At 54.4% G+C, this 26465-nt stretch overlaps 1 protein-coding gene across 1 annotated transcript in view; it reads right to left on the bottom strand.

Annotated features, from left to right (window-relative positions):
• Positions 1 to 5128: 5128 nt before the first annotated feature.
• The window catches only part of LOC121017615 (vitamin D3 hydroxylase-associated protein-like), a 38918-nt gene continuing 17581 nt past the window's right edge, over positions 5129 to 26465 (bottom strand). Inside the window, exons 14-17 of the mRNA XM_040455954.1 lie at positions 11772 to 11927; positions 11496 to 11551; positions 9625 to 9785; positions 5129 to 5472 (exon numbers count right to left, since the gene is read on the bottom strand). Of these exons, the coding sequence (XP_040311888.1) occupies positions 5129 to 5472; positions 9625 to 9785; positions 11496 to 11551; positions 11772 to 11927 (717 nt within the window). The remainder of the gene's footprint in view (positions 5473 to 9624; positions 9786 to 11495; positions 11552 to 11771; positions 11928 to 26465) is intronic.

The raw sequence follows: 26465 nt of genomic DNA, 5'->3' as shown, positions 1-26465 counted from the left end.
AAGCATGGAGACAGCAAAAGACAGAAGGAGAGAAAGGAAATGAACAATGAGGAAATCTGTATCCATTCAACAAGACTCGTATGGGCCAATGCCTCTGTTAGGCTCTGTAAACAGATGGGGAAATGCAATAAAAAGTGACTTCCAGTTCTTGAGTCAGGCTCTGCGTTAAGTCCTTTAGTCATGATTTCATTTTATCTTCACCACAATCCAGGGAGATAGGCACTGTTCCTATCCCCATTTGTGAGAAGAATGTCCATAACTGGGAGAGATCAAATAATTTACCCACTATCATAGAGCTTATTAATAGCAGGTCCAGAATTTGAATCTGGATTTTTGTTTGTTTGTTTGTTTGTTTGTTTGTTTGTCTGTTTGTTTGTTTTATTCCAAAAGCCATTCCTAGAGCTTCTCATGGGGTAAAAATGGAGGAAAATGGAAGTGGGAGGTACTGAGAGATTGGCTACCTGTCTGAATAAAAAGACAAAGCCCTGCCTTTGAAATAGTCTAAAGCAGGAGGCTAAGCCTTTGAAAGCTTTCAGAGTGCCTCTAGCCTGACGTAGACTGAGTACAAGTGCAAACTCTAGAGGACAAAGCTCCTCAGAGGGAACACAGAGCATCCAGGACACCCTGTCTCCCAGCCTTGGGACAAGCCAGCTTTCCCTCTCCATTCAGTTCTTGAGCTACAGTGACCTTCGAACCTGACCGTAAAGACCTCATAGAGCCACACAGAGGAGACAGAGACAGAGAGACACAGACTGAGAAACACCAGGATTCAGAGACAGGGAATCAGAGACAAAGAGAGACAAGCAAAAACCAGAGAAAGAGTCACAGATACAAATAGAGAAAGATACAGGATCAGACAGACAGAGACACAGATTCACAGGCCCACAGAGATAGAGTCAGACATGGAGAGACTCTGAGAGGTACAAACAGAGACACAGAGAGACCAAGAGCAGCAGAGGAAGGGGGTAGGAGCCAGGAGGGCATGAGGTGGAAGAGGACTCAGTGGCATCAGTTGAGAGGAGCACCTGTTCAGGCCCAAATCAGAGGCTCCATAGCACCTGGCAAAGGTGAGGCTCTTAAGGAAGAGGGAAAAGAAGTCCTTTCCAGGATGCTCTGAATGCAGGCGTTTGAAGAATCTGCTGGATACAACCCCAGTCCTGGGTAAGGATGCACACACAGCCCAAGCCCAGGGTTTAGGCTCATCTCTGTCCCTCTTCACCCACGTTGGGGGTGACTCAAGAGATCACCACTTTGAACTTTAGTGGCTTCTGGGCCTGGAATTTGGTAGACAAATGCTTTCCCTGAGCCTGACCCCAGCGGTGGTGCCTTGATGGCTTGGAGGCATTAGCCCTCTCCTTCATCACCAGCAATTCCAAGCCACCCCAAAGAGGCAGGAAATCTTCATAAAACAGCACGCTTGCTATACAAACCCAGCAGGCAGGATCTTCAGCCCCCTTCCCTCCAGTCAGCCACGCCTTCGCCCCCCTATATGGAAATCCTCTGATTCCCACTGCCAAGTCTTGCCCTGCGGGCTAGATAATCGGATGACTTTCTTGAAAAGGCTCCTGCTGGTTTCCAGCTGTGGCAAAGGCACAACGTAAACAGGAGACGCTTGGGGGCCCAGCTAGCACACAGTAGGTGCAATCAATTATGGAGGTGCTGTGGGCAGGGACCCTTTCTCTCTGCTAGTCCCCACCCCCACTGGTGCCCAAAGTGGAGAAGAGTAGGTTGGACTTTGCCTCTTCCTCTGGTCAGAGAAAGGGAAGGGGGAAGGCAAGGAGGCCTCAGGCGGACCTGGAGTCTCATTCCAATCTGTACTCCACTCGCCCCTGCCCCTAGCCTCAGATGGGCCATGGGCTTCTCTCTCCGGGAAGGTAATGGCTTCTGGCCTGAAACAACTGATCCGCTGAGCCACTTCAGATGGCTTCTCCCCTCCCCATCCACTCCTCATAGACGTGTACTTGGACCGGAAGGGAGTAGTTCAGGCTCCCTTCCCCTCAGGGCAGGCTGCCCAGACTGTCTCCCATCTCCTCTGTGCTCTCCTAGGTAATAAGCTTGAGTGAGGGGGGGAGGAATTGTAGTGGATCCCCATGTGTCGCCTCTCCCTAGCCTCCCTCCTGTGGGGGAGGGGGTGTCAAGATATCATTGGCTGGCGGATTCCTTCTGCACTCTGCTCTTCTGAACTAATAGTAATAGTACCATGATGCCCACAGCTTGGGCACTTATTATCTGCCAGCCACTTTGCTACATGCTTTACATTTTCTTTATATGGATTCTATGAAGAAGGTATTATTTTATCCCCATTTTAAACTTGCGCCCTGAGGCACACAAAGGTGAAATACCTTACTCAAGGGTACACATCCATTAAGCAATGCATCAGGATTTGGGCCAGGGCAGGCTGGGGGGAAGGAAGGCCCAGCCCAGCTAAGGACCACTGAGGTGGCACTGAGCCCTCACTGAGCCCTGACCTGGAGACCCCCTGGGTGTGTGCACACAGGGAGGCTTTTTCCTATCCTCATTCCCTCTAGTCCCACAGGCCTCCCCCCTGGTACTCCTCAGATGGGATCCTGCCTGGGAGGCCCTTCTCCATAGCCTGGTTGCTGATTATTTCTGACCAAGCCCTCTCTGCAGCCAGTGAATTGGATCTGCCCCATTGGTGATCAGAGGAATCCTTCTTGAGCATGAAATTGGGCCTGATTGCCCCATGGAACATGCTTCATGGGGGTGAGGGGCCAGGCCTACTATCAGATCCTGTCCAGTGGGTCAGGGATGCCCAGGAGAATTCCTTCTTGAGGGTCTGACTACTCCAGCCTCTCCTCCAATGGATTCAGGACCAGAAAGGCTGGATCAGGGAAGGCCAATGAGGGAACCAGGCCCAGACTGGGTCAGGGCTTTGCTATGGTTACACAGGAAGGGGACTAGCCTCCTACCATCCCCTGCAGCCTGAAATACCAGAGCACATCTTGACCCTACCATAGAACCCCTTCTCCCCCAACTGAGCAGGATCCAGGGGTCAGTCCAGACCACCTCAAGGTGGTTCTGAGATTCTGAGGATAATGTTCTCCCCCACCCTCACGCACACACACACACACACACACACACACACACACACACACACACACATTTCCCAGTGACAACAATGGTGCATGTGACCAACACACAGTCACATATGTACATACAGCACAGGAGTGAGTGGCAGCAGCCAGTGCCCTGCTTGCTAAGGACTCATTAACCCTGCCCCTCTTCCCCACTGATTGAACCAGCCACAGGGTCACTCTATCACTGCCTAGGGCATGGGATGGGGTGCCCTCCAGCAGCTGTGGGACCTAAGAATTTGACTCCATTTAGTGTTCACTGTCTGTCCATACAAAGGATTGGCCTCTCTCAGAGGCTCAGTGTGTTTGTATGTGTGTGTGTGAAAGTGTGTGTCCATGGTCATTTCGTGTGTGCAGGGTGAGTACCTTCTACGGTCAATGTGTGTCTACAGTTATTATGTGTGGCTGTGATATTTGTGTGAGGGGTGGAGGCTAGGGATATACATACCAGTGACCAGAAACACACACTGTCCAAAAGCACACATATTACCATGGATGTACACAAAGACCATGGACATACACTAAGCATGAAAGCATGTATGTTCCCCAGACACACACTGATCACATACACTGAATATTTTACGGATAAAAAGAGGCTGAGGCTTTCCTGACTTCCTGCCTTGGGTTGGCTTATAGCTGGGTTCTGTGTCTTTTTCCCAGATGTGGAAGGGAAAGCTACCACCCTTTCTCTCCAACTTCTTCCCTGACTGCCCCTCAAGAAAGCAGTAGGCCCAGGGGCGCCTGGGTGGCGCAGTCGGTTAAGCGTCCGACTTCAGCCAGGTCACGATCTCGCGGTCCGTGAGTTCGAGCCCCGCGTCAGGCTCTGGGCTGATGGCTCGGAGCCTGGAGCCTGTTTCCGATTCTGTGTCTCCCTCTCTCTCTGCCCCTCCCCCGTTCATGCTCTGTCTCTCTCTGTCCCAAAAATAAAAAAAAAAAAATAAATAAATAAATAAATAAATAAATAAACGTTAAAAAAAAAAAAAGAAAGCAGTAGGCCCAGAGGAACTGGCAAGGAAAGTGAGTCTTGGACCCCCAGCCTGTAGAGAGAATCTCAGCCCCCACCCCCCCCCCCCCCAACCACCACCACCACCAGCCAGAGTAATCAAGGCAAATCAGTCTATTTCCCAGCCCAGTGCCATTCCTCATTCCCTCCTTCCTGCCTGCCCTGAGAAGGCCTGTTGCAAAAGCCCAAGAGTAAGCTCAAACTCCAGAAATATGGGCTATCCTGGCAGGCTCACACTCAAGCATACACACACACACACACACACACACACACACACACACACACACACAAGCACACACTTGTCTTTAGAGTCCTTCCAAGGGAAAAGGTGGGGGAGGTCTGTGAGAGAGCGCAAGTGGGGGGCTGTGCACCTGGCCACGTCCCTGCATGGTCCATACATAGTGTAGCTGAAATCATAGCTCTGTGTCCTGGGGGTTTCCACTAGGATCACCGGAGGCACTGCACCTGAATGTAGGATTGTGTGTCTGCGTGGTAGAGGGTCTGCCTGTGTCTGTGAGTGCGACCAGGAGCCAGTGTTGCATGACTGCGTGAGCAATGGTGGACCTGGTTTATGTGTGATGCTGAGCCTGTGCATGTATGTGCGCACACTTCCATGTGTTCTCAACTGTTTTTCCACTGGGGAGGGTGACGGGGGGGGCTTGTGTACTTACGGTTATTGCAGGCCCTGGTGTGTAACTCTTTGCGTGCGTGCGAGCGCGCGCGCGTGTGCCTGAAAAAAGTGTGGCTGTGGCTGTGGCTGCGTCTCAGTAGGCGCACGCCCCACCTTGGCTCCTCTCCCGGCCCAACCGACCCGCCTCCATTCACCCAGCTGGGAGCAGTGCGGCCGCCGGCCGGGGGGGAGTCCCCGCCCCCTCCGCCCGAGTAAACTTTTCCCAAATCCCCGAGCCGCTTAGGGCGAAGCCGCCCCCGCGGCCTAATCCGCGCCCCCCGCGGATCTGCATAATCGGGTTAGCGGCCGCGCTCCCTCCCGCTCTCGCCGCCGCCGCCGCCGCGCGCGATTCTCTCGCTGTCACTTAGGGAGGCTCAGCGCGATTTGCGGCCTAATCCCCCGGGATCGCTCGGCCGCCGCTCCCCGAGGGGCCGCCAGATTGTTCCCTTCATAATTGATTGACTCTATTTGCCGGATTGGGACTTCAAAGCGCCGGCGGCGCGGGGGCGCCTGGGAAGGAGCGGGGCCCGCGGCGGGTCGGCGGGCTGGGCCGGGCGAGGCCCCTGCCCGGCAGGCGCCTTCCACCCCGCAGCCGCGTCCTTGGGCCGGGGAAGCTGGAGCACGAAATTCGTCAGTGATGTTGGTGACCAATACGACGAGTCCGATGGTGTGGATCGCGTGGTCACCGCCCGTGTTGGCGAGGTCTGGACCAGGCACGGTGCTCAGTGCTTCTTGAGTCGACGCTTTAATCCTCCTCCCAACCTCACAGCCTGCAGTGTATTAATATCCCCATTTTACAGGTGAGGAAACAGCTTCAGAGAGCACTCTTCCTTCTCGGAACACCTTCCATGGGCAGCAAGGTTCTGGGGATCCAGCTGGAGCCAGACTGACCCTGTCTCTGCCTCCAAATGGAATCTTATTCTAGGGAAAGAGGCAGGTGGACACACAAGAAACAGAGAAATACATGAACAGAAAACACGGCAAAGTGATGTTGTGATAGCACCTGGGGAGGTAAATTAGACTGAGTGGCCAGGGAAGGCTTCTTCTGAAGGAGGGGCTGCTTCAGCTGCAACCTGAAAGCTGGGAAGTGAAGGAACCCGCTTGGTGAGGAGCTGTGGGGCAGACACTGGAGCAGAGGGAAAGACAGGTGGGAAGGCCCCTGTGCAGGGACGAGCCATTAGCAGGTAGTAGAGCCGAGGCAGAAAACTCAGGGCTGAACTCCAGAGCCCAGAGGCTGAATCCCATTTCCTTTTCCACCTTGCCCAGCCTAGACCAAGCACCATCTTCAGCACAGGCTAAGCCCCTAACACAAATGTCCAGATGTACTGGCACAGGCACCCGTCTCTGCCCAGCTCACTGCGGGTTCCTGGATTGGCCTATCAGTGCTGGAGCCTGGGCGCTTCCATATTCCATGGATCAGAGACTGCCTTGGTCGACAGCCCAGCACCCAGAGCCTTTTTGGAGCTAGGGCTGCCACTTGCTCCTCTCCAGAGGAGATAGGGGCAGGGCAGGAGGCGGAGCTGGAGGGGCCCCGTACCCTGCCCAGCCATAGCCAGACTCCCAGAACTCCCTAGCCCAGACTCAGGAATCCCCAGAAACGCCTAATTAATTCTTGATTACCCACTGTCTCTGCAGCTGCCATTAGCCACCTCCCCAGCCTGGGCCCAGTTAGGCCATGTAATTAAATTAGCGTAGGGAGAACATTTCCAGGCAGGAGCGAGGTATTCCTCCTGCTGAGCCTCCTACGAGTTCTGGGAGAGCTGATGAGGAAGGCTCAGAGACACCAAGGGGAGCATACAGGGTCACACAGAGGGGCTAGAATTGGGGCGGCTCGAGTGTAACTCCTCGAAATTAGTTCTGGCCCCCCTCATCCCACCTCTCTTGAGACCTCTACTCTCAGCACATATTTTAAACCTTAAATGTCTTTAAAATGACAAGAGATTTGCTGCTGTCCTTAATTAAATTTATGCCAATTCACAGAGCTTTTGGAGAGAGGGATTTGGGACAGGGGAGGAGAGAGTCCGATTTCCATGGGGTAGGAAGCAGAAGACAAGGGGTTTGCAGCACGGAGGCATTTCCCACCTTCAGGATCAAAGGGGTGGGGCAGAAGGAGGTGGGTGCAGCAGCGGTATGGCAGGGAAGGGAGAACAGGTGAACACTGGAAAACTGAGGCCCTGGCCATAGGAGCTCCCTTAGGTGAAGGTGGGGAGTCACGTTCTTTTTTATAAGAGAGACCAGAGAAAGTAGCCTAAAAGAACACCCTGAGGGGGAAAACTAGGCCATAAACCAAGGCAGAAAGGGCTGGGGAATTTGGGCCTATACATAGTGAGGAGGACCTCGCTGGAGTCTCTACCCGCCACATCTGAGGAGCCAGGCTTCCCTCCCTCAATCCTGGGAGATGCTGGCTGACAGCCCCCCTCCCCCCAAACCCAGCTTCTTGTCACTTCAGAAAATCAGAAATAAGCCTTAGTGATTAGAGGGAGACGAGAGTGAGATGGGGCTTAGAGGCTCAGGGAGGTGTTAAGAGGCGAGTGGGACTCAGAGTATTAGGGGGGCAGAGCTAATAGCTTCTCTGGATGCCCCCCCCCCAACTGTAGTACTCAGGGGGAGGAGGGAGAAGGAGAGGGAGAAGGTGAGGGATGAGAAGACGTGGAGAAGAGAAAGGAAAAATGATGGGGAAGAGAAGGAGGCAAAGAAAGACAGGCGCTGAAGGAGGGAGAGAAGAAGGTGGGGAGAGGGTAAGGCAGGAGGGATGGAAGTGAGAAAGGAGTGAGACATGGAAGTAAAGGTGAAGATAAAAAGTGGATGAGGAAAAAGAAGAAGGATTCAGTGAGATGTCACAGTCTTATTTGATTGAGAAAAAAATAAATTTTATAAAGCTAATACCCAGTGTTGATGGCAGTAGGGACATGGATGCTTGGGGTACAATGGCGCAACCTTGGAGGTTCTGGAGATAGAGGGCGTTTTGGCAATAACCATCAAAATTTTAAATATGCATCCCCGGACGCCGAACAATTCCACATCTAGGCATCTGTCCCCCAGCAACACTGGCCTGTGGGCACAGCGGTGTAAGGACAGAGGTACTTGCAGCCATGATGCAGTCCAACGTGCAAGGACTGAGTACATCACTGCAGCCATCCCATGGCATACTATGCACCCAGGAAGAAGGAGAAGCTAGATCCGCCCACGCTGTCATGGAAAGGTGCAGCAGACATATTGTTCAGTGACTAGAGTAAGTCATTAAACAGTATGAATAGCATGGTCCCAATTTGAAATGTTGAAAGAAAAAACACTTAAAACTATATTGGGGGAGGCACCTGAGTGGTGCAGTTGGTTGAGCGTCTGACTTTGGTTCTTGGGTTGGGTCATGACCTCACAGTTTGTGAGTCCAAGTGCCCGCATGGGGCTCTGCATTGATGGTGTGAGCTTGCTTGGGATTCTGTCTCTCCCTCTCTCTGCCCCTTCACCGCTTGTGCTCTCTCTCTCTCTCTCTCTCTCTCTCGCTCTCTCTCTCTCAAAATAAATAAACTTAAAAAATTTTTAACCTATATGAGAGATGTGTGTGTGTAAATATATAGAATCAAATGTGGAAGGAAGGAGAACCCCCAATTACTGTCAGTGAGATTTATGGGGTAGGGATGGGGGAGTATTACCTTTTCACTTTGTATTCTTTTGCATTATGTTTTTAGAATGAGGTTTTTGAATTTTTTTAATGTTTGTTTATTCTTGAGAGAGATAGAGCATGAAGGGGGGAGCGGCAGAATCCGAAGCAGGCTCCAGGCTCTAAGCTGTCAGCACAGAGCCCAACGCAGGGCTCAAACTCACGAACCACGAGATCATGGCCTGAGCCAAAGTCAGACGCTTTACCGACTAAGCCACCCAGGCACCCCTAGAATGAGTTTTTTGAACCATATATTAGTTATGTATACTTAACAATAATAACTTTCTAAGAGGGATGAGGAAGGAAAGGAGGGCAGGAAGAAGGAAGGAAAGAAGGTGGTGCCGGGCCAGAGGGAGAGCGGTGGAAAGCAGGCCGGCTGGGTCAGTAGTGGTGCAAGGTGGGGGGTGTTTGGCTTCCAGGAGGTGCGGTGGGGGGGGGGGGGAAGGGCGGCTACCAGCCAAGCAGCGCCCCCCAAAGTGCCCAAACACATTCCTTACCCCTGTCCCCATCACAGAAAATCTGGCTGAGGCCTGAGTAATTGAAGGCTAATTGGGTTTTAGGCTTGTTAATGCTCCTGCGAATGTTTGCACTGAGGAGAGCCAGTCGATCCGGATAAATGACTCCCTGTGGGACTCCAGTGGGGGAAGAGACACTGAGGAGAAAGGGCCTTATGGATGACAAGCAGGAAGCAGAGTTTTTCAGCTCCCTCCAGAGGAGTGTGGGAGGGGGTACAGTGCCTGGGAAAGCTGAGAAGCCCTTGGATTTTGTGGAGAGGGGGAATTGGAAGGGAGAAGCTGGTCCAGGGAAGTTCAGGCCCTAGTCAGGGCAGGGTTCTGACAAGTGGCAGGGAGGAGCCCAGGAGGGAGGAGCCCAGGAGGGAGGCCAGGACTGGTGACCCCAGCCAGAATACACAGCAGCGTGGGGGTTCCAGTCTCCAAAGGGAGTGAGGGGATGAGTCGAGCTACCTGTGATAGGCAAGGAGGAAACCGCTGGAGCTTCTGCCCACACCCAGGAGCAAATTATTGGGCTCGCAAAGGGACAGGGTCCCTTTAAGAACTACATCCTGGGCTGTGCTGAAGTGTGCCTTCTGACCCAGGCCCTTCATACCTTCTGAGGCATCCTGCACCTCCAGGCCTATGTCGCAGCCCTCCCGCCCAAATTCCCCACCACTGTGTCCTGCTAGGAGGTGGCTTGCCTGCTGCGCCAGAGGGGCTCTGAGGCTCCCCATTCTCTGTGGACTGGACGTTGTTGGCTTCTGACTGTCGAGCCTTCAGGAGGCTTCTGACTGGCATAAACGTGCGGGCAGCAGGGATGGGGCCAGAGGAAGGTAGCCTCTCTAGGTCCCCCTGAAGAGACCTGATGATGCCAGAGGAGACCCCATGAAGGGGAGTCAGGCCCAGGCAGCCAAGGAAGAGAGAGGGAGACTCTTAGAGAACATGAAAAGGTTTTGTTTTGCAAAGTTACTGCTTGGGGGGGGGAGCTTCTTGTGCTACAGGAGCTGGAAATCCCAGACTCGGGAGAAACCCATGATGAGGCCCTTCCCAGGGTAATCCCCACCCTCCACAATCCCCTTCTCTTCTCCAGGGGTCAGACAATACAGGATGTGCTCTTAAAGGATCAGCTGCACATTTGTTTCCTCCTCCTCCTCCTCCTCCTCCTCCTCCTCCTCCTCCTCCTCCCCCTCCTCCTCCTCCTCCCCAGGCCTGACTCCGGGACTGGGCCCCTGTGACAAGGCAGGGAAACGTTTAATGAGTTTGTACCCCCGAGAGCACAGTGACTGACAGCCGCCCCGGGGGTCACCACTCTTGTCCTGGAAGAGGATGCGGCAGCTGCTGGGCTCTGCGTGTGCATGTAAGCACACGCCTGTGCTCCCTGTGCACGTGCATCTGGGGCTGGGAACCCTTCCTGGGAACAGAAGCTGCTGCGAGGGCTTGAGGAAAGGGGAAGGACTTGGGGGGTTGCTTGGGGTTCTTTCTGGGGGTGCCTCTAGCCATAAACCCTAACCCTTCCTCTGGTCTCCTCACGTTGCTCTCCACACATTGAACTTAGGCCAGGCTGGTGGGAGGGAGGCCTGAGGCTGCCCACAGTGGGGTTTGAAGAAATTGGGGGGCAGGGTCGATGTGGAGGCCTGAGTCTGCATGGGTAATGAGGCCAGGGACTGGCTTGTCAATAGCATTTAAGTACTTTTCTCCCATTTTCAGGCCAGACTGAATTATTTATTCGTTTCTGGTCAATCGCTGGTAATGTCATTAGCATTTGTCCATCAAAGGTAGGGAACAGAGTGGGAGTACTCCCCCCCACCAACTGACCCCCGCTTTGCAAACCGACTCTCAGAGGTCAGTCCGTCCTGTTCCAGGTCCCTGCCCCGGCTCTCAAGTTACTCCAGGACTAGAATTTCTCAGAGGCCCTGCATCCAGGATGTTCTGTATTCCCACATGCCACATCTTCAAGCCTCATGGAACTAAGGAGCCAGGTAGTAGACGTCCTTCCTATTCTTCTCACACACACCTGGGTCATTAACTTAGAAACTCAGTCCTCCCACATTCAGGCATCACACCAGCTGGCTGACTTCTTGGAAGGTGAGCCAGGCCTGGCAAAGGAAGACCTAGATGCACGGTGTGGTGGAGAGCAGGCAGTCCGGGGAGAGTCCTGCCTCTTCTCTTGGTCCAGAGCCTGCTCTTCTTCCTCAAACTCGGCTCTTCACGTACTGTCCTTCCTTCCTTCCCCCTCAGACGAGGCTCCCAAGTCAGAGTTCTACTTGTCCTCTCAGACCAGGCTCACAGGACGTGAGTTGCCTCCCCCTTCAGATTAAACTCTCAGACCAAGTTTCTTTCTCTTTCCTCAGTCAGCTCCCCAGACAGAATCTGCCTCCTCTTTCAGGCCAAGACCCCAGGCTGGGCTCCAGGGCAAGACCTCCCTCTCTACTCAGTCCACAGGACTTCCTAAACCATTGAAATCAAAGCCCTGCAGGATTAATTCTCAGGGAAGGGACTGCTGGTCCTCCCCTGGCTGAGTTGTGAGCATCTAGTTTGGGAGCCCCTAAATCCAGGCCCTTCAGTGACCAACCTAATCTTCCATCCTCGACCTTGGAACTTGAAAAAGCCAGTAAAGGAGGAGAATTCCTAAAGCGATCAGGGAGAGAATGTGCAGGGGGCTTGCTGAGCAGTGCTCTGGGGAACAAGCCTCTGAAGCAGTGGCAGCAGGACCAGACAGAGGGAGAGGTCCATCCGTGCGATTCAGTGGCCTCAGCCAGTCCCACAGGAAGCTTGAGGTAAGGGGTCAGACCTTGTACTCCTGCACTGGCCAGTCATCGTGTGCACCGCCCCTAGGGAAAGGGCGTACCTTGGGTGAGGCAGCTGAAGGCTGTTCCCCAGAGAAGAAGCTGACCATGACCCATGAGTAGCCAACAGTCAGCGGCTGCAGGAATGCGGAGGCCGGGAAGCACTGCAGCGTCCCCGGAGCGCTAGGCGACACGGATGGACGGGGCACCAGCAGTCTCTGTGGAATGGCTCAGTCCGTGAAGCTGTGGGTGTTATAAAAGTTGGGAGGGCAGCCACACAAGGCAGTTTGGATGGGCACCACAGGATGAAAAGGTTTGGGGCCGCATGGAGGACTGGGGTAGAGTGAGGGACCAGGCAGATGTGGCTTGGGGGGACACCAGTGGACCAAAAGTTGGGAAGACAGAGGTGGTGAGAGTGTCTTCATGTTGCCCCTGCCTGGGCTGGGCCAGGGCTATTCCCAGGCAGGTCTAGGCAGCCCGGATAGAAAAGAAGGCCCCTCCTCAGCACTGTGGGCTCCTCAGTCACTAAGCAGGATTAGCCTCCTCTTCCTCAGGGGGAGGGGCTCTGCTCCTGCATCAGCTACCAGCTCTGGCCCTAATCCCCCTCGCTTTCTAATCCACCCACGACTTTCTTAGGCATTAACGTTGGGCTCTCAGCTCCCTAAGCACCACCCTGAAGATGGAAGCTGGGCTCTGAAGGGAATTAGGCCAGCCTCAGAGGATGGTTCTGCAGACAACTGGAGGGAGGCTGAGAACACCACCCCCCGCCCCCCGCCACAGCAGCCTCTTCCTCTGCAGCCCACCCCTACCCCCACCCCCAGACAGGGTCCAGAGCCTCACAGGGGTCTCTTCCAGCTCACTTCTGGAGTCAGGCAAGGATGGGGGATGGAGAAGGTCTGAAGAGGAAGAGGATCCCCTAGGGTGGATGCTGAGTCCAGAGGTGGTGTCAGCAAAGGATACAAGGGTCACTCACAGCCTGGCAAAGGCAAAAAGTTGGGAGGGCTCGGGGCACTCTGTGCCATGAGAGAGACTGGAAGGGTAAACTAGGGCCAGATTGTGTAGGACCTTGAATGCCAGCTGAGGAATTTGGACTTTACCTTGGGAGTGGTAGGGAGTGGTGGTGGGAAAGTGGTGGGATTAAGAGCCATTGCTCTGGTACCTACGAAGGACTGATGGGGTGGGGGACAGGGGGTACCTACAAAGGACTGAGGGTGAGGAAGCTCTTGCTGTGATGGCAGCAACAGGCAAGGGGACCCAATGAGGACACCCACCCAAGGTCACCCAGCTTCGGCTCCCAGCACAGCTAGATGGTGCAGCACTCCGTGTGGTGGCTGGGACAGGTGCCGCCCCTGTCTGGTTCGGGGGCTCTGTGAGTATCTGTGGGGGAGCAGCCTGGGCGCCCCAGAGGTGAGGTGGGGCAGTGGCCTTCCGGCTGGTTGGAGGCTTCCTTCCAGGGCCTCTTAATCAACCCTTGCTCCAACTATCAGAAACAGGTTGCAGCAGCCTGGCTGCAGCACAGGACAGAAGGAGTGGCCTGGTGGGCAAAACCGTCACCTGCCCCAAGACACCTCCATTTGGGGCTAAGTTATCTGCAGATGTTGTAGGGGTGGTTATGTCTTCATTAAACCAGGTATGTACTAAAATTCTCCTTACCCTACCCCTCGGGCTGGGCAGTTGTCGTTTGCCCATTTTTTTACAGATGAGAAAAATGAGGCTCAAAGGAAGTCACTTTTCCTAGACCCACACAGCTTGTGACAGCAGTGAAACCAGGCAAGCAGAGAGGGGAGGACAGCCATTCACAAGCCAGGAAGGCCAAGTGGTGCAGTGGTTACAAGTGTCACTGTTGATGACTGATGGGTCGGAAGTCAAACCCACACTCTGCCTGCCTATTGCTAACTGAGGCGACCGTCTGGAGTCCCAGGTTTCTCATTTTGGGTGAATAATGCCAACTCGCAGGACCGCTACGGTGAAGGCAGGGGAGGGGGAGGCCAGGTAGGAGAATATACATACAGGGTTCCAATGGGAACCCAGGTTGGGGGCCAAATGGTTGCTGTTGTTGCTGCCCAAGGCCACTGAGTAGACAGGCAAAGAGGCAGAGGCTGATTCCCAGCTCTGTTTGTTTCCTGGATGTACCTTCCCCTGGGTAGTGGCAGGCACCTGGGGTCCCTAGACTCCTTGAGGGGCGTTAGGCAGTAGGGCAGGCAAGTAGGGCGCTGAGCAGGTGGTGGGATGTTAAACGGCCAGGAGGTTCATCAGGGCCGGTGTGTTAGGGCCTGCTGGCAGGCCCCTCTCATTGGGCCCTGTTAATGAGCTTCCACTGGATTATCCGCTCCCACCTCCGCTCCGTTTACTCTGTCAAATCGAGTTTGCATTTTAAATGGGAATTTGACAAGACGGGCAATTTGTCTGCTGACGAGGTTAATGGGTGTTAGCCCTGCGGACTGAGGAGGGAGAACCCATGCCCCAGCACAGCCTGGCCCCTGCCCAGATCAATGACCCTGGCCGCTGCTCCTCCCTCCACTGCAGCCACTCTGGGCCTCCCAGTGGCCAGAGGCTGTCCGTGTATGTCTGGCTCACCGCCTCCAGGCAGTCTTCCCCAAAGCTCTGGGCCCTGGGCCATCATCTACTGCTCAGGCTGGTGACATTCCCCTCTTCCTAGATTCAGACAGGGCTCCTGAGGGCTGGGCCATGCCACCCCCTCTCAGACTAAGAGCCTCCCTTCTCAGACCCAGGTTCTGGGGTGAGGGGCAGGGCCAGGTTTTCCACCACAGTTGGGTTCCCAAGGGCAAGGGAGTGTCTCCTCCTTCCTGCTCCCCCTCCCACCGCCCTCTCCCATTTGTGACTTGAAATAGAGCCAGGAGGGCTAGAACTGCCACTTCCTGAGTCCCATAATCTGGGATATGGACTGGTTGGCAAGAGAAGCTTTCAAAGCCATCACCTCCAAGCTTGGGACAACATCTAGACCAAGCCCCAGTGTTGGGGCTCACAGAGGAGCTGAGAAACCTGCTGAGACTTCTTGATGGGGCCCAAGTTGACCTCCCTCACGTGGGACCTTCCTTGAGCCACCTTCTCCGAGGCTGAGCAAGAGCCCAGGTTTCTGGAACCCCAGCCCGAGCCAAGAGCACCAGACCAGGGTGGGCTCAGGCTGTGGAAGAAGATGCCTCTGCTTCCCCTCCTCCTGAGGGCCCAGCGCCCTTCCCCGCCCTGGCTAATGTGCCACAATTACCTCCTAAGTGCCCAAACAAATGTGGCTGCTGGGGAAAGTGACACGGGCTCCAGGTGATGGATTCGTGCCATCGGGGAGCCGGGCGGAGCGGGCCCCGAGCGGGGGGGGCAACACTAATATTGTATCAGCGTCGGCGCCGGCGCCACGAGCCGGTGATGAATATGTGTCACTTTACACGGCGCACACTCGGGGGCCTGGCTGCGCAGGCATGGAAAATAGAGTGTCTGGGATTAATGATATTGAAAATGATAGAGAGCAGATTGGAAATGGCTTCGCCCGCCCGACCCGCGGAGATGGAAACGTACCTCACAGCTATCTGCCTGGCCGGCCCCCATCTGCCCCCCCTTTCACCAGCCACGGAGGCCCACGCACGATAAGGACCCTGCGTCTTGTTCCCACAGGCAGCTCCTTGGGATAGCACATGTGGGGGACACACCTGTGAACAGAGACACAGGACATCAAGGAAATCTCAGCTTCTGACTGACCTTTGACCTTGGTCCCAGATGAGCCTGACCCCAGTCACCCAGTGAACCTTGACCTTGGCCACAGACCAAGTCCTGACCCCAGTTCCAGCTGAGCCCTGCCTCTGGCCACAGATTGAGTCTGCTGGAGCCTGAGCCTCTCACAAGACCATGAGAGCTGGGACAGTAGGGCAGAGGAGATGAGGAATGAGGTGGGAATGTGTGGATCACTCAGCATAGTGCATCCCACGCTGGAGGGCAGCTCACAGCCCAGTCTGTTAACTCCACGGTGTGGACTCCTGAGTCAGTTAGCAAGTGAACAGGTGTCTTCTCCATTAATGTCATTTTTTTAATATTTTATTTTTAAATAATCTCTATCCCCAACATGGGGCTCGAACTCACGTTCCTGAGATCGAGTCACACGTTCTACCAACTGAGCCACCCAGGCATGCTTCCACTGATGTCATTTTAGTGTTTAATTATGTTGGTTTTTGTGATTGTGTCTACTACACACATAAGTACATATTTGTAGGTATGTGTGTTTATGTGTGCATCTGTTCACAAATATACCTGTAGGGCTGTGTCTAGTGCGTGCAGGAATGTGGGTAACTGGGCTTCCCCTCTGTACGTATGCCTTGATGTATTCAGACATCTATGGGGGATTCTGTGTATGCATGTGAGGGTGGCTTATCTTAGGTTACTCTGTACAGAGGTATGGGGATGCCTGTGGTGAGTGTGTGTGTGTGTGTGTGTGTGTGTGTGTGTGTGTGTGTCTGAGCGTCTGCGAAGGTGTGTGTTGTTTACCCACAGATGGAGGGACTCTGATGTGTGGACTGTAGTAGAGGAAAACCCTTCAATGAGGCCTGACCCTGTTTACAGGTTAAATTTCCAACATTAGGGCAAGATGCCTTTCCCTGTTGGAATGGAATCTAGTGCACTGGGATTTCAAAATTGCCAGATGGACAGCAACCCTATGGCCATCAGCTGAGCCTCAACATCCATCCCAACCCAAACCAAGATGAGGAGGATGCACCTACATCAACTCCATTCATTCATTCATTCATTTATTCATTCATTTGACAAATACTTCATTGGGTTCACGATATGGTAGTTACTATCTTCGATGAACAGGACAAACATGGTTCTTACTTCATGCAAGGTCCGTCAATCAGAGGAGACAGACACTAAACGAGTAAACAGAGAAGTAAGCAAGCAAACACTGACACAAGGTAAAAAGTGTCACAAAATAAATAATCAGAAGGCCACTATAGAGTTAATGGGGTGACCCATCATTAGATGCGGTGGTCAGGGTTAGCTCCTCCGTGCAGGTGACATTCAAGCTGAGGGATGAGGAGCCAGCCCTGTGGAAAGAGGAGAACAGTGAGTGCAAAGGCTCTGGCCATATTCTAGGCCCCGTCAGGAGAGAGAAGTCAGGGCAGCAGCAGGAGGGGGTGGTGCCGGAAGGGACTGGGCCTCCTAAGCCAGCGTGAGGAGTACAGGTTTTGCTTCCAGTGGGCTGTGGAGACGTGGGAGGATTGAACTAAAAGAGCAACATGGTCATCTCTGCGTTTTTAAAAGAAATTGGAGGTGTTGAGAATATAAGCAGGAAACCTTTCGGGGAGGGGGCGGGGTTGGTTCTGGTAGCAGCTCTGGGTCTAGGCCCACGTCCACCCAGCCCCGCCTAGATTCCCCCCTCTGCCTCACTCTCCATTCTATGGGGTCCTGGACATGCTGTCTCCCCCCAGACTGCCTGAGTCTTCCCAGCCCCATTCTCATCCCAGGAACCGGTAGAGAAAACTAAGAGCTCCTCTGAAGCTAGGAGCGGAGGGGGGCGCTCCACACTGGTGGCAAGAAGCCAGGTCTAGGGGAGAGCCTCCACCCCCTCCAATTCTGCAGGGAGAGGTGCAGCTTACCCTGGGTTGTGGGAACTCTGAACACCTCCCCTCTCCTGCCAGTGTCTCCATGGAGGGCTAGCACATAGTAAGGGGGCTCACCTCCCTGTCTGTCTGCCCCTTTGGCTGTGAGTCACCCAGGAAGGAATCCCAGATGTCTGGTTCGCCACCAGCACTAGCACACAGAGAGGCCTGTGGGAAGCTTGAAGAGGGAGCTTCACTGGGTGAAGGGCAGAGCTGGGTGACCCGACTCCACCCCCGGACTCCGGCACTACCCCCTCCTGCCCTGGCACCTGGACTTCCTGGCCGGCAGGCACCCCTTTGGCAGCGGCTTTTGTGTTTGGAGGAGGTGGGAAGAGGAAGCCGAGCCCCTGGGGGCTGCTTCTCTCTCCCTCTCTGCTTCCATCTCCTGTCTTCTGCTTGCTGCCTTCCCTCTCACTCTCTCTCAATCTCTCTTCATCTCTCTCTGCTCCTTCCTCTCCCTCCTTCCCTGCCTCTCTCTCCCTGAGTCATTTGCGGAGCGGAGATGGCCTAGCCCATCTGGGAGCGAGCGCACGGCGGTGACGGAGGCGCAGGTAATAGCCGAGTGGAGGAGAGAGACGGGGAAATTTATGACATTGAAAATGGCTGAGAGAGAGAGAGAGAGAGAGAGAGAGAGAGTGTGTGTGTGTGTGTGTGTGTGGCAAGGGGAGCAGGAGAGGGTGGAGAGGGAGAGGGAGGGAGCTCCAGCGCTGGCTTGCACTCACACACACACTCCCAGCCCTGCGCCCCCTCCCTCCAACCTTGCGGAGAGGACAGGATGTGAGGGAGTGGGCTGCCAGCTCAGAGAGAGAAAGACACACAGACAGACAGACAGACAGACAGACAGACAGTTGGTAGGATAGAGAGGGCAAACGGGAGGAGGGGAAGAAGAGCAGGTGAGACAAGGAGACAGAGCAAGGCTGAGAGCCACCGTGGGAGAGGTGAGAGTGTCTGGCTGTGGGGCCTGCTTGTGTCTGTCCTGGTGCCCCTTCAGGAGCTCTGGTCTGAGGGGAGGGGTGTCCCCTTGGAGTATGGTAGCAGGGAGTCTGGAATCTGGGCTGGAGGTTGTCTAAGGGATGATGCTCAGAAAGGGCAAGAACATGCTCTGGGTTGTACAGCGGATCTTCTTCTTCCCAGCATGGCTGTTTTCCCCAAGGTTCTGGGGTGTGGGGAGCCAGGAAGTAGACCAACTAGATCTTATAACAACCCCCAACAACTCCTCCTTCTGGACCAAAGGAGGCAGGGAAATGGCCAGAATGACCTCCTCTTGCAGTGAGAGGAGAGGGGCACCTGGGTGGCTCTGTCGGTTGAGTGCCCATCTACGGCTCAGGTCACGATCTCGTGTCCATGGCTTCGAGCCTCGCATCGGGCTCTGTGCCGACAGCTCAGAGCCTGGAGCCTGCTTTGGATTCTGTGTCTCCCTCTCTCTCTGTTCCTCCCCCGCTCACGATCTGTCTCTCTGTCTCTCAAAAAATAAAATGAAGTCAGAGGAGAATCTGTTTCCTTGGGGTACTAAACCCATAATCCCCCCTACCCTAGTCACCCCTAGGCCACCCAGAATGTTACTAAAGAGAAGAGTAATTAGACATCCTTCAGAGAACTAAACCCCCACCCGGACCCATGGCCACCTCCTACCCAGCAGACTATACTCCACACCCCTGTTCAGCCTAATTCTGCTACCTCCTGGCCCTAATTCCTCTGAGTCCCCTCCTAGTCACCATATTTTAACCCAGGGCTCTGTTCTTTGCTCAGATACCTTCCTCCTCTGGGCCTAAGTTTCCTCATCTATAAGCGGGGATAATAACATTCTCCTTGGGCCAGAGAAGCAATGCCAGGACTCAGGACTTTGGTCCACCTAAGTCTCAAGATTCTTCTCCATTGGAGAATGTGGGTCATCTTAACTCCTCAGGAGCTCTCAGCAGTTCTAGCTGACTTTGTGGGTGAAGGTGGAAGAAACAGGAGTCTCAGGTATCCCCACATACACACACACACAGCCATCTCCCAAGGAAGCTGATGTATCAGGTACTCAAAGGGCAGAACCCTCCACGCTGAGGCTCCTCCGGCAGAAGAGCTGATGCGTAGAGAAGAGGAGGCCTTACCCTAGTCATAAGCTGAGAAGGTCTGAGCCCCGGCCTACTAGCCCAGACTGTGTGCCAAGCCCCTTGTCCTGCCAGACGTGGGCAGGACAGGTACCTTAGGGCTCTTAGAAACCTTGCCCCACTCCCAGCAGCTTGACTTCAACAGGTGCCCGAGGTCACTCCCCACTCCACTGCCCTGCCCCCTTCTCCCTGCCAGCCTTCCACTGAGGCCCCATCCCCTCCCCTCTCTCTTCTCCTTCCTCCCTGCTCAGTAGCCCTCTCCACTGAAAAATGTCTTGGATTAACCCCTCCTAGCCCAGGGCATCTGAAGAGATGGGAGAGTGCAGTAGTTGAAAGCACAAGCTTTAGGGCCAGAAAGGCCCAAAATCACAGCTCTACCCCTTGGCTAGGTGACCTTGGGCTCTTCATTTAATGTCTCTGAGACTTATTTCCTCATCAGGCAAATGGAGCTGTAAAGGCCTGGCTCCAGGACTCCATGGTGTTCCATGGTGACCCATGGTAAGGATCACATGAAATCATGGATCTAAAATGCCTGGCACAGAGGAGGTGCTCGGCAAACGCCAAGGTGCTGGCATCTAGCCCTCTGGCTAGATGTGTCTTAGCTTTCTGCTGCACTTGGAAGGATGAGAGTGAGAGCTTGGGGTAGGGAGAGGAGGAAGAGCGGTGGCAGCAGCTTCAGAAGACTCTTGCTCACTTAGAGGAGACAAAGCCAGAGCTGCGTGGGAGAGACTCAGGTGAGCCCCTGAGAGGCACTTCCCTATTCTGAGAACGAGGAGGAAGCCGCATTTCAAAGGGCCCCATCCAGTCTGTTCGTTGCCCATATCCTCATCCTAGAGGTAGCTCCAAGGCAGCAGCGGCCACCGTCTGGGGAACAGTGGGGGAGGTGAAGAGTTCACTGGGCCCACAGGCTTCGCTGGCCTCGGGCCTCCCACCCAGCCCCTGTGCCCTGGCCCTGCCCATTGTGGCCGCATAAAAGGTGACGGATGGTTAATGGGGGAGATAACGGGATTCATAAGGGAAATTTATCGGTCACTCTGGTGGTATAAATATGTTTATAGCAGACCAAGGGGAAATGAAGAAGCCCCAATAAATCATTGTGAAGCCACCAGCCACTAATAGGCGAGCGGTCACGGGAACCCCAGCGTTGGTGTTTGCAGACACCCCCTCTGGCTGCCTGATAATGGCATGGTAGGGCCGCAGACTCGTCGGCCCAGCCCACGCCATGGTGGGAACAGGACCCCAGGGGCCACCTCTGCTGGACCTGAGCTCTCCTGCCCACCGTGCAGCAGCTTTTTCAGTAGATCTGGGCTCAGGCTGGAAGGGCCGAGGGAAAAGGGCAGGGGACACACTGGGCCTAGTCTGGGAGGTCCTGTAGTGCAGGGGTTAAGGAAGCTCTGGAGTCAGACCTGGCTTCAACCCACTTCCCAGTCCCAGCCCCTCTTCATGTTTCCCTGTCTGCAAAGTGATTTCCCAACATGGGAAAGTGGTTGGGAGGCAGATAGGGATAATCCACTAATCATAGCACTTGGCACCTTGTAAGCCTCAATAAATAGTAGCTGTTCTCACTCTTTACTTTCCCTCTTGGGAAAGTGCTATGCACATGTGAGAACATTCTTAGAAAGTGGATAGCATTGTCCCCATTTTCTAGATTAAGGACCCTGAGGCTCAGAGAAGTTAAGGGGCTTGCCCCAGGTCACATAGCTAGAAGAGAAGGGTTTTGTTTGATACCCAAGCCCAGCCTCTTCCCTCTGTCCCAGTTTAGACCCCCACTCCTCCTTCAGAGTTCCTGGGGGGGTCCCTATCCCCCACCTCTTCCAGCAGTGGCCAAAGATTCCAGGGATCTGGAAGTACAAGCCCTGGGGGCTCCAGCAGCAACTTGCTGGTGCTGGTGAGCTAGGGCTCAGCTTCCCCCACCCACCATTACCCCTGCCTTTGCTGCCCCTGCTCCTCCCTTGCTCACCCCCATCCCCTGCGTAGCAAGGGTTACACTCGGGTGACTTCACCCAAGCACTGAGGTGGCTTGAAGCCTTCCACATGATCTGTACAGAGTGCTTTGCACTCAGCCTTGTCCTGCAAACTCTGGGCCTTGGTCACAGCCTCAGTCCAAGCCAAGGTCCCCTCTAGACCAGTTCACTCCTCCATTCACTCATCCAACAAATACTTATGTAGCTCCCTGTAGCTCCCTCCAGAGGGCCTAGGTGGGTGAGGCCCTGCCCCTGCCACACTCATTGTCTGGTGGAGGCCTGGATCTTGGAATAGAATGGGGTATGTGCTGACATTAAGGAAGGCGCAGAGGCTGCAGAGGCCAGGAGTCAAAGAGTAGGAGTCCAGTAGGCAAAGCATTTCCAGGGAGGGGAGCAGCTTGGGTGAGAGCCTGGGGGCAGACAGGTTGGTTTCACCACCTCTCTCTCTCAACGCTGGGGCTGTCAGGCACCCCCACTTGGGGTTCTATCCTCACTTTGTCCCTGTTGCTGGCCCCTCCTCCCTCTTCTCCTGATCACACTGTCAGATTCACCTCCACACAGGACAATGCCATAGCCAGCTCCCCGTTTCCTGCCAGAACTGTGCTCCCCACTCTGTCACTCCCTGAGCCCCAGATCTTTCCCCCAGTGCTCCACCCAACAGTCCAGCCTTCCCCAGCCCTGGAGGGCTAGGGTCCCTACACAGACTGGGGGAGGGGAAACGGCCTTTGAGGTCCTGGGGCTCCCCCCGACGCTCCTCTCCCACCTCCCCAAGTTGCCTTTGCCTCCTCTGAGTCTCTGCGTGCTTCTCTAGACCTGTCTCTCCTTCCTGTCCCAGTTTCTCTCTCTCCCCGTGTCTGCGGGTCTCTGGCCGTCTCTTTCTCCCAGTCTCTCTCCCCGTGGCTCTCTCCCTCCCGGTCTCGGGCTCCATCTCTCCCCGTCTATCCCTCCCGAGGCCGGGAGGGGGAAATCGCTCCGTAAATAGGCGGATGGCCCCGGGCGCTCCGGGCGCAGACACTCGTTTTTAGAGCCGGTAATTGACTCCTTTCAGTTGATAATTCATGGCTTGCATATGCGCTTTAATGCGGGCGCCCGGGGAGGCGCGGCGGGCGGGGTGGCCTGAGCGCGCGCGGCGGGCGGCGCAGCGGCCGGGGAGGGAGCAGGACTCTGTCGGCCGGGGTACGCCAGAGGAGGGGGCCTCCGCCGGGGTCTGTTCGCCCCGGCCACCCGAGACAGCGCGGATGACGGAACTGGAGTGCCATGGGTAAGGTGGAGGGGCCCGGGTCGCCCCTGGGCCGGTGAGACGACGCGGGGCTGACTGCCAGAGCCTTGGAAATGAAAAGCGGGGGAGGGGTTGGGGACACGCGGACACCCTTCCCCCGTGCAGCCACAGTGCAAACGGAGGCCCGGAAAGGGGATAGCTCTATACCTGTATCCCACAGCGCAGAAACAAGACCAGAATTCAAGGCACCCCCTTCCCAGAGTGTCCTAGTCAGGGGCCTCAGTGCCAGCCTTTGTAGACACCCCCTCACACCAGAATTCTCCTACGTAGAAGGTAAATTCCTCCCCCGGAGTGACCCACCACCCTGTTGCTCTCAGGCTTCCCTAGGAGGAGCTGGCTCTTCCTGGTGAATTCTGGACCCTGACACCAGACCTGAGGTGGCCTCTCACCCCAGCAGGGGCTCCCGGGCTGGGGAGGGGACCCCAAGTCCTCTCCCACCCGGCCTTCACCCACTGTGGATCGGTCTCATCCTGCAGCTGTAATCATTTCCAACTCACAAAAGAAACTGAGGCTCAGAGAAGCTGGGAGGCTTGCCCAAGGCTGCAGAGGGGGCAGAGAAGAAGTTGGGCACATGTGCACCCAGATCAAGGATTCCACAGTGGGTGTAACAGGAGAGGGAAGGGGAGAAGGAAGGCAAGGTCCTGTCCCTGGACATCCCATCCGCACCAGACACAGCCTCAGCTGCTATGGCAAAAGGTGCCGAGGAAGCCAATGACCTGCCCACAGTCACACAGACCAGGCAGCTGAAAATGGTGCTGGCAGGTAGTGAGAGGCTACAGGTCAGTGCTGGAGCTGGAGCTGGAACTGGGGAGGAAGGCAGTTGTTGACCCAATTATCAGCTCAGGAGAAACAAGAGAAAGCCCAGCCTGGAGGGAAATCTGGCCTTAGGATGGGCTTCCCATTTACTTGGCCCCTTGTCCAGGTATCTGCCACTCTCTTTCCCCAGGCTAATGTCAGACAAAAGTAGAATTCTGCCCCCTATCTCTTATAATCTACTAATGTGTAAACCAACTGGCTTATTCCTATGTCCCCCTATCTCAGTCTCCCCATCTCTAGTTTTCCCATCTGTGCAATGGAGTTTACACTGGGAAAGTCCTGCTGACAGTGGATCTGAAAGCTGAAGGCCAACTACTGTCTGAGCTGTGTGAAGCTCAATGCTGCCCCCTGGTGCCCAAACTGTTGCAGCCAGTGGGAGTGAGAGAGGAGGCAGGAGGCACTTGAGGTAGAAAACCTCTGCTCTTCCACTCCCATTTTCTCCCAGCCTCTTAGACCTCCCATCTATGGGGGAGAGAGAACAAAGCAGGAGCCCTGCTAGCCTTGTCTGAGGAGAAACCATGAGGTTTCTTCTCCAGCAGAGGGCTCAGATTCTGATAGAGCCTGGAGAGAGGTAGAGGCCACAGTGAGGTCAGCAATAGCCCTGTCTCACCTGCACCTGGACATCCCAAATGGTTCCTTCTGTGATAGGTAGAGTCAGGGATTCCCTTCTAGTGTGGTTCCTTCTTTAATTTGTTTTAAAATATTTATTTTGGGGGGGCGCCTGGGTGGCTCAGTCGGTTGAGTGCCCGACTTCGGCTCAGGTCATGATCTCACAGTTCGTGAGTTCGAGCCCCGCGTCAGGCTCTGAGCTGACAGCTCAGAGCCTGGAGCCTGCTTCGGATTCTGCGTCTCCCTCTCTCTCTGCCCCTTCCCTGCTCATGCTCTGTCTCTCTCTGTCTCTTGAAAATGAATAAACATTAAAAAAAATTATAAAATATTTATTTTGGGGAGGGGAGCACACACGTGGGGTGCCGGGTGGGGGGGGAGAGGGAGAGAGAGAATCCCAAGAAGGCTCTGCACTGCCAGTGTAAAGCCCGGTGCAGGGCTCAAATTCAGGAACTGTGAGATCACGACCTGGGCCAAAATCAAGAGTCGGATGCTTAACCAACTGAACCACCCAAGTGCCCCTGGTGTGATTCCTTCTTAGTTAAACTCGGGTCTTTTTCTGCCTGAAATTCCATCATTTGTGTTCAGAGGAGGCACTCAACAAATGTAGGATGGATTGATATAGGCAAATGGGTGGATGGATGAAATCTATTCCTCTGCATTGAGGTATTATCTTCAGAAAGTCTGTGCTATCAAGCACAGGAAGGAATGTGTCCACCATTAGCTTGCCTGGCTGACTGGAAGTAGGACTGTAAAGTGGAGTGAGATACAGAAAGGGTAAGTCTTAATGCAGGAGGACCTCAAGAGAGTTCAGATGAATGGAAGGTCATGGAGGGAGTTGGAGGGATCAAAGAAGACTTCCTGAAGGAGGTGGCATTTGATGCAGGGTTTGAGGGACAGAGAAGACAGTGAACGTGTTTGGGTGGTAGGAACAGGATGACAGAGGCACAGAGGCAGAAATGTAAAACATGCTTGTGGTGGCAAGAAGGCTCCAGGTTGAGGGAAGGGAGGGAGGCTGTGCTGTGATGGAGCCCTGGCAGAAGAGGCTGTGGAGGATCTTGGGAGCTGCTGGCTGTCAAGCCAAGAAATTGCAGCTTTGCAGGCTAAGCACTGGACTGTGAGCCTGGGTCTGGGTCCCAACCTTGGGTCTGTTCTGACTGGGTTTCACTCCCTTGGTCCTGCTCTTTGGAACTTTCTCTAGACAGCAATGGGAGCCATGGCAAGTTCTAGATCAGGGAAGTGCCTAGAAGTCACAACTCACAGAATAGTCAAGTTGACAGGTATACCATGGACCTCATCACATCTAACCCCTTCAATTTGTAGATGAGAAAACTGAAGTCCAGAAAGGAGAAGCAACTTGCCCAGCATCACACAGCAAGCCAGTGGCAAAACCAGGACTTGAACCCAGGTCACCAGCCTCTTTGTTTGGAGCTCCTTCCCCTCTGCTGCAGTCTGGGATATCATCTGGGGGACTGAGCTGGAGGAGAATAGCTGGAGGCAGAAGGCTACCAGGAGGCTAGAGCCCCACCTAGACCAGAGATCACAAGGTCAAGCAGTCAGACATGTTTATTGGGCCCTTTCACCCTGTGCCCCATCTTGGGCCAATGTGAGGAGTCCATGTGTTGAGTACCCACACAGAGGAATGACAAAGAAAAGGAATGTGGTGGGCCTCAGGGAGGAGGAGACATGAGGCAGATACGGTATTCATGAAAAGGGGCATCAGGAGCAGACTTGGATGAGGATGAAGAAGGCCTCCGGGAGAAGGAGTGGCCAGTCACTTGGGTCCACTGTGGTTCTTGGCCAAGGTCTCCACTTCTTTCATGAACCGGAGACACAGCTCCTCTTCCCATGGAAGAGCAATGCACTGCACAGCCACAGGAAGTCCCACAGATCCTTGTATCGCCTGCTCAGAGAGAGAGGGTCAGTGGACTTAGAGCCTGCTTTCTGCTCACAGGTCCCTCGCCCAGCCTTCCTTACCACCCATATGCATTAGTCCAAACATCTCATCACCAGTCTATACTAAGGCAGAGATGCCCTGGAGCTCAGAGTTCCAGGCTTCCTCAACTCTCAGGGAAACCTGGAAAACCTATTCTGACTGTATCGGTCTACAGTTCGCCAGGGCTAAGATGTAAAACTTGCTCCCCATGCACAGAACTGACTATAATCATAAAATATAAAACTGTTAATTAAAAAAAATTTTTTTAAAGGGGCCACCTGGGTGGCTCAGTTGCTTAAACATCCAACTTCAGCTCAGGTGATGATCTTGTGGTTAGTGAGTTCAAGCCCCGCGTCAGGCTCTGTGCTGACGGTTCAGAGCCTGGAGCCTGCTTCAGATTCTGTGTGTGTCTCTCTCTCCACCCCTCTCCCACTTGAATTCTCTCTCTCTCTCTCT

This window comes from Herpailurus yagouaroundi, unplaced genomic scaffold (assembly GCF_014898765.1).
Source record: "Herpailurus yagouaroundi ecotype Mexico unplaced genomic scaffold, PumYag 77, whole genome shotgun sequence".
Lineage (NCBI taxonomy): Eukaryota > Metazoa > Chordata > Mammalia > Carnivora > Felidae > Herpailurus > Herpailurus yagouaroundi.
Note: the sequence above shows the minus strand (reverse complement) of the source record. Positions and strands in the feature narration are given on the sequence as shown.